This window comes from Salminus brasiliensis, chromosome 5, assembly GCF_030463535.1.
Source record: "Salminus brasiliensis chromosome 5, fSalBra1.hap2, whole genome shotgun sequence".
In the NCBI taxonomy this organism is placed as follows: domain Eukaryota; kingdom Metazoa; phylum Chordata; class Actinopteri; order Characiformes; family Bryconidae; genus Salminus; species Salminus brasiliensis.
Genome location: NC_132882.1, coordinates 16,187,694 through 16,207,887, shown reverse-complemented (window position 1 = coordinate 16,207,887; position 20,194 = coordinate 16,187,694). Strand labels below are relative to the sequence as shown.

General features: G+C 39.1%; 2 protein-coding genes across 2 annotated transcripts; one reads left to right on the top strand and one right to left on the bottom strand.

Annotated features, from left to right (window-relative positions):
* Positions 1-5,042: 5,042 nt before the first annotated feature.
* On the top strand, positions 5,043-9,206 carry cmtm8b (CKLF-like MARVEL transmembrane domain containing 8b). Its single transcript, XM_072679610.1, has 4 exons — positions 5,043-5,220; positions 7,412-7,585; positions 8,073-8,192; positions 8,787-9,206. The coding sequence occupies exons 1-4, from the start codon at positions 5,062-5,064 to the stop codon at positions 8,871-8,873; spliced, it is 540 nt and encodes a 179-aa protein (XP_072535711.1). The 5' UTR covers positions 5,043-5,061; the 3' UTR covers positions 8,874-9,206.
* Positions 9,207-9,339: 133 nt separating this feature from the next.
* On the bottom strand, positions 9,340-19,981 carry LOC140556095 (angiopoietin-1-like). Its single transcript, XM_072679611.1, has 9 exons — positions 19,244-19,981; positions 17,264-17,416; positions 17,059-17,180; positions 16,175-16,407; positions 14,405-14,532; positions 13,259-13,360; positions 12,585-12,751; positions 11,970-12,100; positions 9,340-11,108 (listed from the first exon to the last, which is right to left on the bottom strand). The coding sequence occupies exons 1-9, from the start codon at positions 19,568-19,570 to the stop codon at positions 10,948-10,950; spliced, it is 1,524 nt and encodes a 507-aa protein (XP_072535712.1). The 5' UTR covers positions 19,571-19,981; the 3' UTR covers positions 9,340-10,947.
* Positions 19,982-20,194: the final 213 nt, after the last annotated feature.

Sequence of the window (20,194 nt, the reverse complement as noted above, 5' to 3'; positions counted from 1 at the left end):
GCAGTAGTGTTTGTTGTGCAGAGGACTTTGTTTCTATTAGGCCTATGATGTTACTCAGTATGGTGGTCCTTTGGTAGTTTGATTGGCTCTTGGTATCAGTGGGGTATGTGGGAGATGAATGGTGTGGACTCCCTGAGGCACTGTGGCTCATACTGAGGTTTGAGACATACATTAGCACTGTGAAATGGCCTCCCATAGTGGGCCTTCACACTCACACAGGAACATCACGCACGCTTCAGAGTGCACACAAACACAGATACTACACACTACACACACTGTACGCACACTGTACTGTGTATGACTCATTCAGTTAGATGCACCTTCTGGAGAAGCTTGAACTGCTTACATTACTCTCTCTCTATCATGTTTCATATCAAAACCTTGCAACATTTGTAACACTAAGGACATATTAGATTATATATATTATATATATTATGAAATGTTTCTGCTTCTGTTCTGTTATTTTCCTTTCTGTCCTGTAGACCATCTCCTAGACCAAGGGAATGATACACACAGTATCTGAGCAACACTGCTTTCCACTGTCCGACTACAGGCGACCAAGATTTTCTCTCAGAGTCATCTTCTTCTTCTGTTTAATAGATTGTCCAGTAACCCTTGACTGGATACACATTCTGTTTTTATTGGATTTCCGCCCATGTTTTGCTCTGTGTGTCCTCTCTGTGGTCAGTTTGTGGTGGGAATAGATTTCCCTGCTCTTTGCTCTCTACCTAAATACTGGCATTGATTGACTTCTCCTGTAGTTCGAGTTAATACAGACTGGCTGAGCCACCAGTTCCCAATTCTGCTCTTTCCCCCATTGTCCTCTGCTCTTCTGCTGAAGCTGATTGAAATGTTTGCATGTGTGTTTCTCTCATACGAAGGTGAGAGGATTTGCCTGTGTCTCCAAGTGGTTTGGAATATCCAGCTCGGTCCTAGACACTGAAATAATTAATCCCCTCGGTGTTGGCTCTTCTTTCACCCTTTCAGTGATTCTTATAGCGGGCTTACCAGCCCGCCAGAGCCTGGGAGAAGAGTGGAGGAAATAAAAGGCAGTGAGAGATTCATCAGAGATGAGGACGTCTTCATGTGGACTCTCTCCCTCCGCCCCCCCTCCCCTTCAAATCCAACCCCACGTGCTCTGGAGACCATGAAAGACCCCTCATCCCTCATTCATGATAAAGAAAAGATAATTTAGCTAGTTTCATTTCCTTTTTCAATTATGCTCCCAGGACTTTGTTGTGCTCCGAGTAACATTTTCATGGCTGAAAAGTGCAAAAGGAGCATTCCGATATCTAGCTGAAGCTTGGGTTGAGAACAAGCAGTTACTGGAACAGTTTTTATGTTTAAAGAATCACTATTCAAACAACAAGGCTTAGAGCACATTAGAGCACAACACTACTATTATTAAACCCCTATGTTGCAGACTTAGGGTCTTAGGGTTTAAAGAGTTTAACTACACTACAGTGTTCAAAATAAACGGAAAAGCCTTGCATTGGTATATATGATGTATACATTAAGTAAATAAGCTTTAAAATGCTTCTTCACACTCATCTCATTTACTGTTCTTTTTAAAGAACCACATATTGAGGGTCTTTAGGGGACAATATGATGAGAATTACAGGCTAGATAATTATTACACTTAATTAAATTGTTAACAACTATTTAGATACTTTTAAACTCCCTTAAAATGTTAATAAATATATACATATAATATTTTTGTTGGGATTTGTATTAATTATCTACTATTGACAAATACTTTTTTACATTTTCTATATCCTATTACTTGTGCTGTATATATTTTACTTCTATATTACACACAATATTCAACTCTTGTTAAAGTGGTAATTCTCTGTGAATGGAAAAATCAGGTTGGGTGTTAGAGAATATGGGAAATTCCAACCAGGTGTGTCTCTGCTGGGCTTAAGATCATTCAGGTAGAATAGAGCTTTTAAGTACAGAGGATCTATGGAGGCCAGTCCATGATTACAGAGAAAAGGGGGCATGGTTTTCACAGCAGGGCTGCGTATTGACCACAGTAAATACGGGGAATATAAAGTAATCCTACTGGTTTAGACTGCAGGCTCCTGAAACTCATGCAAATCCATTGACCGTCTTCTCGATAATCTCAGTTTTAATCTGAGCTTTAGCTGCATTGTTTATTAGCGTACTTCCCTTGAGCATCGTCTCTAATATCTCTATTTTGCAGGATGAGAAAGGCAGTACTGTAGAGTTTCAGATATGAGAATTTTACAGCTTACCATACTGCTGATTTATGAAGTGTGTTCACTCATTAACTAATAATACTACTGTATGTGCAGTGAGCAAATTATGTTTTATATAAATGTGTTGAAATGTTATGACAAATGATATTAAATGTATATAATGTATAATATGTAACTAATAATATATGTAAAAATGATTATTACTTAAAATATGAGCTTCTTTTTAGTGCGTCATAATGCAAGCAAGGTCAGACAATGATCTCCACAATTACTCTGTAAATTTCACTTTGCCATAAGCGACAATTAAACTCCAGAAAGGAAGCAGTCTATGACTTTGACCATTTGACCTTATGACTGGTTAAGTGGGGCTACTCCTGTGCCCCCTCATTTTATAACCAACGGAATCTTCTGAAGAGTCGACCAAATGTTTATAAATGAATTCCCTGGTTGGATTTGCATAGGACTGTTGAAGCCAGTAGCACAGTTAGGATAACTGTATTAGCAAGTGTTCTGCACTTGCTGAAAGGAGTTGATTTTCCACAGGTTAAGGAAGTGGTAATATTAATTGTGTGCATGATATTATTTGGATATTGTGGAGAGTGTAAATTGCTGTGTCCCTACGCTGGTGTCACAGCATGTGTCCTTACCAGATGACTTAATTACATTCTCTGCAAACGATGCATTCATTAGAAGCCTTTACAAATGAGTACATGGCAAACCACTGTGAACTGCTTTTAATAAGCAGTGGGCACCAGGACCAGCGGGGCCCATGAAGGGCAGTGTGATACGAACATCTTATTATGGAGCGCTCACATTTTTCCATCTGTTATATTTGGCAACAACAGTCAGAATCAGAATGAGGTGAGGCTGAAGTTTAGAGAAATATAAAGGTAGAGGGCAGATACTGTACAGAAAGCAGTGTTACAGGGCTGTCTAAGATTCATGTTCTATGAGATTAAGGTTAATTATTGCATGTTTTCATTTATTGATAATAGTATATGTTGTTATTATTATTATTATTATTATTTTTATTCCTAATTTCACTAGTTCACAGTTTACTATAAATATATAATAACTAACTGGTCTTTAAAAAAATTCAATAGCTAGCTCAGACCAACCCTATCAGCCTCTGTGTGCATTATAGTGTAAACAGCTGTGTAGAGCTAGTCATCTGAAAAAGTACATTTATGGCATTTTTCTGGTTTGTTTACCCATAAATAAATAATGTGAGCCACAAAGCAGAACAAAGCGTTTGAAGGATAAAATGGGGAAGGTAGTGCATTGCTGGCAAGTCAGCTCACAGGTAAATGTTGCCCAAAGGGGAAAAAGGGTGAAGACACTAACAGGTGATGTTATTAAGACTGGGCAGTGTTAAAATAGCTTATATTCTACTGAAGGGATTAAATGTTTAGTGCTGTGCAGACAGAAATACAGAGCTTTAAATACACCTGTGTCTAAATATGTATGAAAGAAGTGCACAGGAACACTGTTTAGATTTGAGTGAAAAAAACAAGAACATCTGTTCTTCTTGTCTGTTCTTTACATTCTGGCTGTTTGTTAATATAAAATCACTATTTAATAAAAGCATTTAATCATTAGGTCAGCGATGTGCAAATTACAGCATTTCAATATGACATTATGTATTATTGATTTTAATGTCTTACTGCTTATTGTATTGATTTTATATCTCACTGTTCACTATTATTGTCTGTTAGTTATTATATTCTGTCCGATCCTACGGTAAGGGATGGGATTTACACGTCCGTATTTTCTCTGAATTCTGTCTCACAGTGGTGTCTGCATCATTTCCTTGATTAGGTTTGATTTCTTTTGTCAATCAAGCCAAATCAAAATGTGTCTGCTCTGCTCATGCTTGCTGCTGAGAGCGAGTCACTGCACAATCAAGATTATTTCATTTCTTATTACTGTTATGGTATGTTTTTAAACAACTGGTTTAATTCAATACATACATGCTTTATTATAAAGATATTTGTTATTATAATATAACTAATATTATTTTGTCCATGTACTTGTCTACTGTGATGTTGTCAGTTTCATGGCTACACCAGACCAACTGTGAGAGTTTGTGGACAGATCAGATGGATGTGCTGCCCCCTTGTGGTACAATCGTTTCATTACAAGTGACAGAATGACCAGTTCGGTGTAATACAGAAGCCTAGGAGAAAAAAAAGCCTCTATTTTGCAGGTTTATTCTGATTAATAGCTGATTAGATCAGTGGCAGATTTGTCTGGATTAAACAGTAGTTTAACGACGAAGGAAACACGCTCATTACACGCTCTCGCTATCAGATGGCACTACTCTACTCTCTAACTACCACAGAACTCAAGCCCCTCATTACGAGGGAGGTGCAACGTTTGTGGTGGTCTTCCACCGTCTTGACTGTCTCTCTCATAATACTTTAGCCTGCATGTCCAGATGTATCCAGACACCCATTCTAATGAACCTAATGCCACCGTACCAGACTTTAGCTAGAGGGGTACAAACGCCCCGTTCTTTGTTGTGACTGAGCTCCATTCAGTACCTCTGGATGAGCTGGAGTGGCGTTTCATTCATCACTACATGATCTCCCAAATGCTCTTGTGGCTGAATGCAGTCAAATCCTTACAGCAATGCTGCCCCAGCTCTGTTACTGCAGCAAGGGAGGACACGCTCCCTAGTAGTCCTGGGATTCAGAAGACAGGTGTCCACGACTTTACAGAGAGACAGTGGAGTTTAGGGTGGCGACAGGGGGCGCTGCTCCGTCCGCCTGTAAAAAAGTCAACTTCTCCTCCTAGCCCTTACTTCTGACTGTGACAGGAATAGTGTGTATCGGTCAGGATGGAGGAAGACCCGGAGTCCAGCACAGCGGGCAGAGTGAACAGCCAGGGAGCGGGTGAAAGGCCCAGCTTGGAGAATGGAGGCCTGTCTAACTCCACTCTGGCATATGACAAGAATTTCGTTTGCTCTCCGCCAGGCGTGCTGATGTTTGCAGAAACAGTAAGTCACCTATATTTTATTATCTGTGTTGATAAAAAAATATATATATATAGCTACAGCTACAGCTGTATTAGCTTAATGAGTAATCAGGCTGAGTAAGTGGAGCTCTTACCTGAATGATCTGGGCTACTAAAGCTGTCACGTGATACAGGCTTGGCATTGCCCTTATGTCTGTGGAATAACTGTGGTGATACTGTACAGTAATGGCTACATGAGCTCCTATGATGTACAGTGCTGTGCAGAGGTTTTGGGGATCAGGGTAGTAAAATGGACAGTTATTAGAATAAATGCAAGCGAATTAATAACACAGTGTGATTTGATGTGTACATGTGTTACGCTGAGCCATTTACAGACCTCCCCTCAAGGAAGTCCAGTATATATAGTTACCATCCAGGTTTACCTAATTGATTCTTCATTAAAGTACATCAGGTGAGCTGCTGGTGGAACTGAATAAATCCATACAGTGTCTGGAGATCACAGAGACTGTGACAGGGACCTCTATACATATACTTTCTTCTTACACCTTATAAATACATTGCTGCATGTGCCACAGGGACCTCTATTTGCTATGTATACAAACACTTTATACTCTCAACATTCTTACAGATTAGTATAAGACTGTTTCTATGCTAAGTGTTATTTAATGTTTGATGTTTGATGGTTATTGTTGCACCATGTGTCTGAGAGTACTGTAATTTTAATCCTGTGTATGTCCTGTACATAGTGCAGTTATCACAATAAAGCTGGCTTTGACTTCAGGTGCTCTTTTAACTGCATTCTTCTAATCAACATACGAGTAACTCCTCAGAACAACACACTTTCACTACTGTCTTTTTGTTCATTTTTCTTTGCTCTTAATTAGTTTTAGTGCTTTCTGTTACTATCAAGATAAATAGTTTCAACCAATTTCCATGACCTGAGATGGATGCACAGTACTGTACATTTAATGTAGCATAAATAAACTAATACACGTGATTAGAAGTAAAATAGCTAAAGTTACATGCTTTTTACGTACTGCCCTACAGCCCTCATAACCATACCCCCATTTTCTAGTCAAATCTGAAACTGAATCCTTGTTCATATTGTGTTATATAATGTTGTTTACATGCTATGCTGAAAAAAGTGGAATTTACTCTAGGTGTTCATGTTGCCAGTGAGCTTTTAACAACCAAGCTACTTAGGAGTGGCTAACAGATTTAATCAGTCCTTTATCAGGAACTCGAAACTTGGATTTAATGAAAAAAAGGAGGGGCAGCTAGATTCCTCAGAGCAAAGGAAGTGGACATACCAAAGCTTGGCAAACAGACTCTTCCTCTCTTTCTTATTGTTCGCTTTCCTTCCACAATCCATTCTGAATCCCATCCAAGCATTCACTGTGTGTTTAATCTCCAGCTAGTCATATCTGCTGACTCCAAAACAACTTTTCCTGCGATACCAAGCTTTCAGCAAGAAATTCTTTGTTTCTTATAACAGGATGGAAGGTTGGGTGTGTGTTCAGGGGGAATACAGGAACCTATTACTCGGAGCATAGAAACTAGGACAGTTTATAGCTATCAAATCCAGATTTTGTGCACTGATGCCCTTTTTCCTATCATGCTATTAATTCCTCCAAAAACACTGGCATGTGTTGATCTCTGCATCAGGAAATGTGTTGTGGTATATTTAAGTCCAGTTTATTAGTCATGTAATTAAGGGTGGATGTTATGGGAAAAAAACGTATAATGAGACTTGATATTTAAAATTACAATATTTAATTACTGATTTTTATTCACCACGTCACATACTGCTCTTTGCTAAACTCAGTAAACTAATTATGCTTTCTTTTTAATGAAACATGCAAACCAGCCTGTTATTTAGTGCAAATGATATTTATAAATCATCAAGCAGTGATAAAATGTTGTTGTATCTCCCACTTGTACATGGATTATGTCTACTTCTACTTACGAAACTACATATATTGCCTATGGAAATTCATCACCTGAGGATTTATTTTAAAAGAAACTTTTAAACTAAGATGACATCCAATCTGGGGTTGGAGAAATCAGCCCATTAAGTTTACAACTCAGCTCAGCAGATGATATTCTTCTCATAAAATAATCTATACTATTGTCCATTGAATTTTAATGTAATTTAAATGTATAGTGGATATAAGTTACATTGATATACTGAAAGGGCTTTACTGTGTCATCAGGTGTGTGGACTGTTGGTGTGGACTCTTCTGGGTGGGACTGAGTATTTGCATGTGCCTGCACTGGGCTGGGTGATGTTTGTGTCAGTGGTCTGCTGGGTGCCGACCGTCTGCCTCTTTATCCTGTATCTGACCACAGCTTACACTAAGATACCACAGGTTCCCTGGACAGTGCTTGTGAGTAGATTAAACCCTTTTGGTTTGCATGCTTAACATTAAGCCACTTAACAGGATGCAACGATGGACAAAGAGCATAGAGCAAAATTTAAAGGGTGAGGGTACAAAACCCCCTTGTTTGGACCCTGTTCATTAACACAACACAACCAGACATTTACTGTGATTTGTTGATCTGATGCAGTTACCATGACCTGTGTCTGAAAGATTACTGGATGGGGAGTGACACAGTGATGCATTGGTTTTTGAATCATGTCCAGCAGCTAAATTGAATATAATAAGTTCCAGAGAGCTTTTTCTGATTGGTCTCCACAATGACTTGAATATCATTCCAAACGTTTACTCATAGTCAGAACTGGATTTTATTGTTCTTTATTAAAACCAATTGTCCCTTGTGACTAAAGATGCTAAGTGACTAAGAATTCTTTAAAAGCTGACATACTGTACCTCGAACTGACTTCTAAACATTTAACCAAAAACCTATTTGCAGGGACTGTGCTTCAATAGCAGTGCTGCAGTCCTTTACATGACAGCTGCAGTGATCAATGCTGCTTCTCTGACTCAAGCCATGAGGGGGCGCTACTACTACATTAGCTGGATGGCTTCTACGGTAAGAGGATATTTGCTCCATTTCAGCAACTTCAACAATTTTTTATTAAAAGCAGCTTTTTTGGCCTTCTCTCTATTTTTTCTCCTAATCCTTGCACATATGCAGTGTAAGTAGTGTCTGAGTGTGTTTCTGTGTGTGTTCGGGGTATTGGAAAACATAAAAGAGATATATTCATACAGTCATATCAGAATAATATGGCCTGACCTATTATGGAATGAAGCCCATTTTATCAGCTCTTACCATATAGGAGCAATCTGTAGTTCTGCACTTACAGACTGTAGTCCTGTAATCTGTTTCTCTGTATACTTTGTACCCTCCTTTCACCCTGTTCCTCAGTGCCGTGCCTGTGTCACTGCAGTGCTGAAAATGACCCACCACTCAAATAACATCTGCTTTGTGGTGGTCTTATGAGATCCTGATCACACACACACACACACATATATATATATATATATATATATATATATATATATATATATATATATATTAGGTATAGGAGAATGAGAATGCTAAATACTAGTAGTGTTTGCCTGTTCCTCACACAGTCTGAATATGGGAAACACTCATTTCAAATGATCCTTTTCTTGTTTTCAGGTATTTGCCTTCTTGGTTGTGCTTTGTTATGCAGCAAATGCTTATGTGAGCTACAGATCCTGGAGATCAAAAGGTGAAGAGTCCTGAACAAAAGGGTTCTTTTAAACTTGTTCTTTTTAGCAACTGGCTTTGTGAGCTAAATCTACTTAAATCGCTACTTTGTAATGGTTTAAGATGTATGTAAATTGTTTAAATTGTAGTAGAAGATGTCCATTTCAACTGTGGTTCTACTTTGAATATGTTTTTGTTCAGTATAGTTTGTATCAGTACACTGTAAATATGGTATATTTGTGTATGTTGGAAGTGAAGTGTATACATCAGCACACCAATCTGCTTATTAAATAACCAAAGAGAGACCAATTGCATGTATATTGGCTGTGTGATTAAACTACTGTACTACTGAAAACTTTCAATACCCAATGCTGTCAGCTGGTGGTGTTATAGATTATGATGCACTTTACCATACAACAAAACCCTGGATGTTTAAACAAAGATAGTTTATGTAAATGCTACATATGCAACCAACAGCATTAAATACAGAATGAAATCACAGTATGCCTGGGCTGCTGTACAAAGTGTGTTAATGATCAGTACAAACACAGTGAACTCAACATTTGCAGCAATCAGAGCACTACTTGGAAAATGAATAGAAATCAGAATAAATCATTCTTGTATTGCCTGTGTTTAAAAATCATTAAGAAGTGTTAAGTGTTGTTTCTTCAGAGGTCCTTCTGTTGTGAGCTGTAGTTTACCATTCCATTTAATGTGCCTCCAATCTCTTTACAAAAAAAAACTGTATCCTTTATTTTCCTGTCTTGTGTTTTGATGTAGGTTTAATGACTCACTAATTTGCATACAACAAATCACAACACCATTTGAAAATAAAGCAGATTAAATAAGCAGCAGTGAGATCACAGTGAGCAGTAGGAGTGAAAATCACACTGCTGGCAGTTCTTCCCAGCCTTAAAGAAAATAGTTGCTTCTAAATAGTACATGCTGTTCATGGCCTGAATCCTCAATAGCTTAATAAATAAAAGGCTGCCTCAACAGGAACTTTATGACACAAACATGAGTATTGAATATATTATATATTGAATATAGTCTTGTTAATGACATACAGGGCCTTACACTACTGTGCTGGGCATTGGTTTCATATACAACACTGCTATGAAGTATTATTTAAGTAATGTAGCTTAAGTAAGGCAGACATCCAGTTAAGAAAAACATATCAGTTCTATGATGCTCCCAAACTAAAGTGACCTGAAAAAATAGGCCCATTACTTGGGCATGATGCTGTGTAAGTGCTATATATGTTACAAACGTATACCACACTAGTACAAGGGCCCTTACTGTGATAATGTTATTTAATAATATAACTTAGCAAACATTTCATGTCATCATAAGAGTATTGACAGGAGCTCTTCATAATACTTAGGTATTGCTCTTTAAGGTTATTTAGTGCTCATGTATTGTTATGTAAGTGTCTCAGGTAGCCTTAAACTGATACCAAAAAGGTTATTTTTTCTATAATTCTTCAATAATATACAGACAGGTGGGTGCATGGTTGGTTTGTGTAACAGTGCTCAGTGGCGCTGCCCTGCTTGATTAAGGTTAAAAAAAAAAAAAAGCTGCAGAAACAGGCTGCGGAGGAGCTCATTACACCGCATGTTAACATCATGATGCAATATAGAGAAAATCTAATAAGCTGCTGCTAAACTGTGAGTTGAACATTATAAAATATTGAATTCTTCAGGTCACACATTCAAATGACTGTTCAGACAAATGTAGTATAATAATACTACATAATGAAGCACCAAACAATATTTTGTCACTGTTCCTGAAAAACCTTGTATGTCCATTTTTTAATCTGGCAGTTACTCTTTATATAGTGTCAATATTGATGATGATAATGATGAATTGACCAATAGGAATGCTCCAAAATAATACAATTGTTTTACATTGACTCCAAAGAAAGGGACAATTTGTTTCTCATGTAGCAAGTCATTACATTCTCAAAGCACAGTGAAAGCAATCAATTGGACACTCAGCAGTATCTGCCCACTCGTTCTACTATTTACTTCTGCTACAACAGTCTATAGAACAACACGTAGAAATAATGTCTGTGAAAATGTCAATTGGCTGATTTGTGCGCAGACTGTCTTCAGAAGTCTACAGGTCGGATCATCATGGCTGTGGCTCGCAGAGAGTAGCTGGATCCTTTGAAATAATGCCACTTGATGCCGTTGAATTTGCCAGTGTTTTGCCCATAGGAGTAGTACATGCCATTAAGATTTGATGGGCCGCAAGCATCAAACCACCAGCCTTTATAAAAACACAACAGAACAGACAAAAATGAGGGATGAGTTGCAAAGGGGAGGACAAGCATGCTATGTAGCAGACTGATTACGGTTAACAGCTACGATCTAAAAGCTTACAAGCTTACAAACAAGGTTTACAAAAGAGGAAGAATGGAGAACGTTAGACAGGGGAAAAAGAAAAAAAGCATCATGTAGGGAGGTGGAGATCTGGGGCAGAGCTTAATGGAAAACATTTCTTTCCTAGATTTACTGAACTCCTAACAAGACACTGCCTACTAACTGCACCTCACCTACCCTGGCACTGGACGTCCACCAACATACCACCCACACACATACTGCATTCAAGTGACATGCAGGTCATAGTGCTAGTGTTAATTCTGGAGCACATTAAAATGATGGTTTAGCATAGGACAGGACCCAGGAGTCTAGACGATTTAGAGAGATTGTACAAAGAGGAATGGTTGGGGAGTTGATGCGGTCGTCACTGAATGCAATTAAATCCTCACAGCAATGTTCCAAAATCTAGTACAAAGCCTTCTCTGGATGGTACAGACAGTTACTCCAACAGGATATACTCTTCTTTATTACTCTTAATTTCCAAAGAATTTTTTATCCAATGAATAAGTAGCTGACCGAATACTTTTGTCCATATTGTGTAAAACTGCTGTCAAGCTAAATCTCCATTATATAGTATATCCTATCATTTGTATTAGCTGCACTGTAGATAATAAAAAAACAGTTTAAGTGTGTAAAGCTAGAGTTTCTATTGTTTCAACTTGGCTTTCGTCCCAGATGTTATTAGGGCTCATGTGGTGTCAGAAAGATATTTACAGCAATGCAAATGACCTGACCAGACATTACTTACCCCCGGTAAGCAGGAGGGCACAGTTGCAGATACAGTTGTCATTGTCCATGTCTTTGGTGCTGAAATCTGCTCCGTTTATTACCAAACTGCTCTGTCTGCCAGCGGTTCCACTGTGACCCTTCAGAAACAACCTGCGCGACGCAGAGGTTATACACACGTATAGAAGCCTTCTAGAATTAATTTCACCATTTCTGTGAGGTGCTATGGTAAAGGGGCCAGACTGTTCTGCTCACAGTGTGTTCTATAAATGTATGCAGACCTGAGGCTGAAGTCTTGCCTTTTGCCTCTGGAGTCTTTGATAGCCTTTTGTCAATTAGCACCTGGGCTAAGACTGCTTTATCTCCTCAGAGTACAACAACACATAATACACTTTAATAAGAGGAATGTACAGAATATCTGAACATCCAGATTTGTCTGTGTGTTGTTGGTAGATGCTATTTTTTTTATTACACACTAAAGAAAATAGTATGATTTATTAGTGTGAAACTGGTGGACAAATTTGAATCAAGTAAACTGCATTTTTCAGTGCATTATGTATGAACATAGCCTCCTTACTACTCCATAACCCAGAGAAGTGTGTTGAATACCAGTGTGAGTGGTTTGTACTGTATTTACCTGTAGTTGTGTTTCTCACTGGCTATCTGAAAGCTGTCGAATTGGGAAAAGACCTGCTGCCCTTTCCAGTCTGTTAGCTCAACTCTCAGAGTGTACTGCCGCTGACTTGTCAACTGGAACACAAACTCATTTCCCAACCAGTGCTCTTCAGACAGAGACCCAAAGCCCTGAAACAAAACCCAAACACTTGTTTAATATTATACTTCATTACAAAGCCTACGTTTGTATGCTATTGCTAAATATGTCATTGCTCACTTAGCACAGATACAGTGACTAAGAAACACAACTGATATATTTACATTACCATTATAATTTTCTACTACCGGTCTGAATATCGTCAAACCTTGTATCTCTGTTTTTTACCTTTTGACATCATTTAAGTTTTTTTTTTTCGTGACAGTGATGATATATAAACAAGCAGGTAAATTAACCAATCAGTTTCAATTGTTGTGTGACTCTTATGATTCTTTGAACTCCTGAAACTGTAAGGATCCATCAGCAAGACCACACTGTATTTCCTCACACTAAGCATCACAATTTAGAAAAGGTTAAATATATCAGACTGGATCAGTACTATCTGATAGTAATGTATTCAATAACCATGTAATACATTTAAATATTTTTAACATCATTGTTCTGCCTGTTGCATTTAATAAACATGACATTGAATTTACCATCTTATATTCTTTCCATGTCCTGTGGAAGTCTAGAGCGCCATCTTTTCTGAGCTGGATGACGGTCCAGCCCCCACCTGCTGTCTCCATGTTGCAATAGACCTGAGGGAGGTTCAATTAAAGAATGCTGAGACACATGCCACCATATACATTACATATAAGTAAACATCCCACCATATACATTACAAGGGAAGGCTTAGCTCCCCATCCATAAATCTCTAGTAATGCCCCCGGTCAGAGACATCACACTCTGCACTGGCCGGGTCAGCGCCAGACAGCCACGCTGACCCGGTCAAAGCAGATGAGCCAGAGAGAGAAAGAAGTTTGAATGCTGGAGGAGAGTACAGTAGCACACTGCCCAGCTGTTACCCACAAAGTTCAGCCAAGAGTATTTTCAGCCAGCATTACCTCTTACTAAGCCAGTTAATACCAAACACAGCACTGGAAAACAGCTGAGACTTGCACTAATTTTTACTGCAGATGAATTACTCCATTAACAACAAACATATAATTGCTGTCAGGCCAAAACCTTGTGTCTCCAAAACAGCAACTTTACAGATAATGGAAAAAAACATAACTTTCAATGGAAGTCTACAGTGTGTGCAGAATTATTAGGCAAGTTGTATTTGAGAGGATTCTTTTTATTATTGAACAACAGCTATGTTCTCAATCACCCCAAAAAACTATCCCAAAAAACCCAACCCAAAAGATATCAAAGCTTAATATTTTTGGAAGTTGGAGTGGGGTTTTTTAAGATTTGGCCATATCTCCTTTTAGACCCTTACTGGCCAGCCACGCTGTGGAGTATTTGGATGCATGTGATGGAGCATTGTCCTGCATGAAAATCATGTCTTCCAGAAACTGGCAGTAGGTCTGGAAGTTGAGCTTCACTCCATCCTCAACCTCATCCTTCTAGCAGCTTGAAGCTTGAACTGCACAGGTGGAGCAGGTATTGTAAGTGGAGTGGTGGAGTGGTATGTGTAAGCTTGGCTCTGTCAAATCACATAAAAGCTATATATAGCACATGTGGATGGAATAATGCCTATCCTGATTTTTGCATGCCTGATAAAGGGAAGAGAATTTCATCACACATTATGAGACAGAATTGTTGGAATACTGTTGTCTATATTGATATTGACAGCTGACCTTCTTGTTGTCCTGCAAAGGGATGTGGATGGCATAGATCCCACTCTTGTTAAAACCAGCCTGGAAGAGCTCAGCACAGTCGCGGAACGTTCTCTGCTCATCTGCTTGCTTCATTAAACTTGTGCTTGCTGCATTCACATTAACAGGAGAGAAGAGAGATATGCAAAAATAATAAAGGCCATGATAGATTGCACAACTCACAAGAGATCAGTTCTTTACTTCATTTTATCAGTGACTTATTATAATAGCTGTTTATTTTTTGGGTAATAACCTCTGCATAGCTCAGCAAGGCACTGGTTCTAGTTTTCTGGCACAGCAGGGACCTCTAAATACTTTTCTGGCAGCAAAAGTATTCATCTGTCATCATGTTTGTGATTCGCCCTAAATACCAAAACTGTTCAGAATGAAGCAGACCAGTCTATTGAATTTGGAAAGGGATATGGGAATTTGGAAATGCATTTCCGAAAGCTCTAAATGAAAATAGATTTCCAAGAAACTTGGATACAAGCAAAGTTGTTTCCATCTCACAATGACTCCAATATCAAACAGTCCCAATACATATCTTTTGGCATGTCAAATTCTTGGCCTGTGAAAGTTAGTGCACATATCAGCAGAAGAGGTTCATATGCACCCCTGAAAGAACTGTGAGTCTTTTCAACCTTTTAACAATCCCCTTTTACACTGTAAAAAACTGGTGTATATGTACAGCGGAATGTAGTAATCAACTGTGTTTCATCATTACAGTAGATTTTGTAATATCATGTTCTTGGAGATCAGAGCCAGAGGTCAACCTTCTTGTCAATAAAAGTTGGAGGATTTCTGAGCCTTGAACACACTGTCTGAGATTATTGTAATAATACTGGCGGGGTGGGTTCACATGTATTGAAGGCATCATATGTTTTGTGATGTTTGACTACTGCCAGACTTACAGTCTTAAAGATCAGGACAAGTGTGAATAACATCTGTGTTGTAAGATGCCGTTGCTATACAGTTTAACACTGTTAAGTAACTGGTAGCATGATTGTATGGTTGGCTTCAAATGTTGCTAAATTTAACAATATATAATATTTCCCTAAAGATTTATATATATACAATATATAGTGATAACTGAAAAAAACAAAAGTATTGGGACACCTGCTCATTCATTACTTCTTCTGAAATCTGAAGTATTTTAAAGAGTTTATCCTGATTTTGTTGGAGAAACTGTCTCTACTGTCTAGGGAAGACATTCTACTAGCTTTTGGAGCATTGTCCTAAGAATTTGTATGCATTCAGCGACAGGAGCCTTAGTGTGTGGTCAGGATGTTGGATGATCACCACCCCACCCAATCTGCAACTCCCCAGCTCATCTCAAAAGTATATTCGTGGTGCACCATCACAAGAACCATCAAGAGAACACAGTTCACTGCTCCACAGCTCTACGGGGACTATACAAGCTATCTGTGTGCATTTGGGCATCTGTGTCAGCAATGAGGGCACCTTAAAGTAGCTGAATGCATTAATTCGAAAGGGTGTCCACAAACATTTGGACATATAGTATATGTTCATGCTATATGTTACAGTACATACTTGGCGCGGTAGGTCCAGACAAAATGCAAAACAAAAGTGCCCTATTTATGAAAGACTATAGTGAAAGAGTTTAGTGATTTTGCAAAATGAAGCTTTTTAGATGAGAAAAAAATGAAACATTTTTTCATGACAATTATAACATGCCATATTCCTCTCCCTCCTCTCTGCGTTGTAAGCTACATTGTCTGTCTTGCATTATACCTTTCTGTGAGGCGCAGAGTTTAAGCAGGTTGCTGACTGTATCGTGTAACTCTATCTGCTGGCTGTAGAGGGCGCTGTTGTTGGAGTTAGCCTCTTCGAGACTGAGCTCTAGGCTTTGTATGATGGAAGTTTGGGTGGTAATAAGTTTCTGCAGCCCGGCCTGCTCAGCTGCTGCCCAGCCCAGTTCTGCACTGTGACGTGCCTCCATGTCCTGCATCCTCTGCTCCAGCACCCTGCTCAGAGATGTACAGACATTCATCACGAAAAACAGAGAGACATATTCAACTGATAATTCAAAGAGATTAGCCAATTAGGGAATGGCTGTCTTGGAGCCTAGCTAGGTAGCTAGTCTGCCTACTATGACAACTGTTGCAACAGGTTTCACCTCCTTTTAGCGAACAAGCTAGTATCTAGGACAAGATGGTAATTGGCAAGCAAGTTTTTACCTGTTCATGGATAAATAACAGTAGAATTATGGTCTTTGTCACAGATGACACTGAGATATGCTTTTGTTAATCATGTGATTTTCGATACTTCTCTTTGAACATTTGGGACGTTTTTGTGAATTAAGCATTTATCAGTTTATTATTAATCTGACCATACGAAATAATTACACTGTTGGGGGTAAGGTCCCATGTAGGATGTTGCTTAGGCCCCCTAAGGTTTTGGGACAGGCATGGTTGAATGCAACTTCTCTTTTACTTTTTTAAAATTGGCTTAACCATAACTGTCAAGATGTATAGAAACTGTGTTCCACATATAACCTGCAACAGCTAGATTAGATAAAGGTTTTGCGTATGAAGGTAAACCCACACCTTATTGAACTGTTGACCTGCTGTGCAGAAGTAGAAGTGTAAGTGTAAGAGTCAGTACTAAGTCTTTACTTGTTAGAGTTGTAGAGCTTGTTGATTTCACTGGTTTGACGAAGCAGTTCTGTCTCCAGTTTGGCGGTGGACAGAGAATTCTCTAGCAGCTGAATCTCCAGTCGGGAGGTTTGATTTATAACCTGTGATACAAATAACCTTTTAATAACAAACATTTATATTTAACATATTCTTCAGAAATCTGTTTTATTTAGAGTTCTTTAACCTGTGTTTCCATATCTGTCAGTCGTCTTGTATAATGGACGGTCTGGTAGAGCAGACTGCTGCCCAGGTCCAGCATGGCTGCTGTGTGGTTGGGTACAGTAATGTGCTGCAGCTGGGTCATCTCCTTTAGACCATCCTTTACATAGCCCTCAATCTGCATGCACAAACACAAACACACAGACAGACACACACACAGAGACACATAGCATCACAGAATCCAGTTAGCTGAAGTAAATATAACCTGTTTATACAGTACAAGCTGAACTTTCTATTTCATAAAGTTCATATTAGAACCTAGATGAAGCTTAGATCACATTTTAAGAATTGATCCTGAAAAACTAAATCTAAAAAATACAGAAGCTTTCACAACATTTCTCACAGCCATATGTACTCTATGTACTAAATTCATGTTTGATGAGGAATTAAACCTTATGACATTGAAGCAAATTAAGACAGATGTTCTAAATGTTCTGTTAAACCATTTGCATGGTGTAGATGGTGCAATGTTCCACAGCATTCTTGACTATTCTTGGTAAAAAAATAAAAAAAAAAGTTTAAAAGAACATGAAAATCATGCTGAGAATAATGAAATTGCTAAAGGTCTGCTGTCCACATTCATTCAAAGCAATGATGGAGGCAGAGGAAAACGCTCATACACAAGTGAAATAAACTGTTAAAGAGGACACAGTGCAGAAACTGAGACACATACACACACACACACCAGATACAATGTGTACAGAAAGAGAGATGGAGATAAGGAGAAAGAAGAAAGAGGAGGGAGTGGGAGAAAGAAACGGAAAGAGAGAAAATGAGTCGTTGACCCTCTATTTGCATCTGTGCCTCTGTGAAATTTCATCCATTTCATCTTTGGCTGTCCTCTAAGTGGGTATATTTGGCCTACAGCCCATGATGTCCAGCAATCCCTTTCTATGGCCCATCTGATCACAGACAAACACACACAACTGCCATTCTCCCCTTCCCCCTCTGCCTGTACAGAAGAAGCCTGCTTTGCACATTGGAGAACTTTATGTAACAAGAGGGAAGTTCTCTCTCTCAGTGCAGATGCAGCAGCGCAGACGTGTTGAGCTTCTGAAATAGCGAGGTTCACAAGGCTGTTGGCCAGGTAGATGCACGGAGGATAAACAAAGACAGGGAAATGACTCTAAGTGTTGTTGACCAGAGGATGGGCTTCCTGTTTGAGTCTTGGTTCCTCTCAAGGTTTTTCCTCTTGCTCTGAGGGAGGCTCGGACCTGGATTTCTGTAAAGCTGCCTTGTGACAATTTTCGCTATACAAATGACTCTAAATGGAACTGAATTAATGAGTAGTGTGACTGCACTACTGTTACTTCCTTTACTTTTGTAAAGTATATACATGCTCCTAAATGCAGTAAAAAAAATAAAGGGAAGAAAATGTGGTGGATTGATTGATTGAAGAACTTCAAAGCTGATCCCAGAGAAAGAGAGACTAAACAAAGACGTAAATGATGGATCCAGAAGGCTGCAGCGAGCCAAATATGTCCAGCTTTTATTTATGTGGGCTGTAAGGTTAAAACCCTCTTTATGATAAAAAAAGAAAGCTTACTCTTTACATACCACTGCTGATGTATTAGGTTTGTGAGATATGTGTGTCTATTTGGGGGTCTTTGTGGAGAGCAGTGCTGTAATAGCCTGCTCTCATTGCCCTCAGCTGTGTGCCAGTTGTGTTAGGGGAGTGCATTTTATTCTGGACTGAAAGAACAGGAGGAGGGAGAAAGGGGAAATAGATATGGCAAAGTATATTTCAGTACTGAACTATAAAGCATACAGAAATTGACCTGCAACAGCTTGATATGGGAATATTGCAGAAAGCAGAAAAACTCTAGGGGTGAAGACCAAAGAGAGAGAATTTAAAACATTTTTCTCCATTGTTGTCACACCAGTATTGGTGTATTCTCATTTTTACAACTCAATTATGGTAAACAACTGCAACCTCATTACCTACCCGCTTCAGCCAGTGGGTGTAGTTGTCTACTGCCACCTCCAGGTGCTGTATCCTCTGATAGGAAAGGCTCTGTTTCACCAGCGGAGCATCTCTCTGAACAGTGTTCCCCTCATATTCCCTGTCGTTCTCTGGAGACCAGCATCCACCTGGCTCCGGCAAGAGGTAAGTGTAGGAGCACTGACCATGCTGAGTAAAGGTCAACAGACCACTGTGGCTGCTCCTGCTGGCTAAGTTATCTGATGACCCATCTATAGACGGGTTCTCAATGCTGAATGTTCTTGTCAGAAGAAGAGTGATGGAGAAGTACCGAAGACCAGTGCTCGTCATGCTGACCACAGACAAGTTCACACCTGTACGTCTGTATGTCAAAAAGAATTGCCCTCCCGCAAATAAGCTTTGTAAAAAAAAAAAAAAAAGAGCACAAGATCTCACCCCACAGGATTTTCACATATCCTTCTCTGTAGATCTGTCTTCTTCAGGTTCAAGGTTAAGAAACAATCCAAAAAGGGCAATGCTCCATCCAACTGGACAGCAAATTGAGTAAACTACATTTCACCACCTTCATTCTGCAGCAGTCCTCAGTACAGTGAAATGTATATTCCAGCTTTCTTGTGGCGGCATAGTCTCCTCAGTAGGCTCCACATGTGAGGTCCACATGAGGTTACCAGTGTGTGGGTTTTGTGGGCAGTGTGTATTGATTTAGAGTGGCTGTAAAGATGGTATAGACTGCTTGTTCCTGTTCTATCCCCCTTTTAGAAAGTACTGCACTGCACTGTACAGGGAAAACAAACTGCATGCAGCCTCTGTGCCTCCCATAAAGGCTGACTGCACAAGAATGTGTGAGAGGGAGGGTGCGTGTGTGTACAAAATTGGATGAAATTCGAACACAGAGGGGGAAAAAGGGACTAAGGCTCAGATCATATAATCAATGTATAACACAAGAAGACCTAA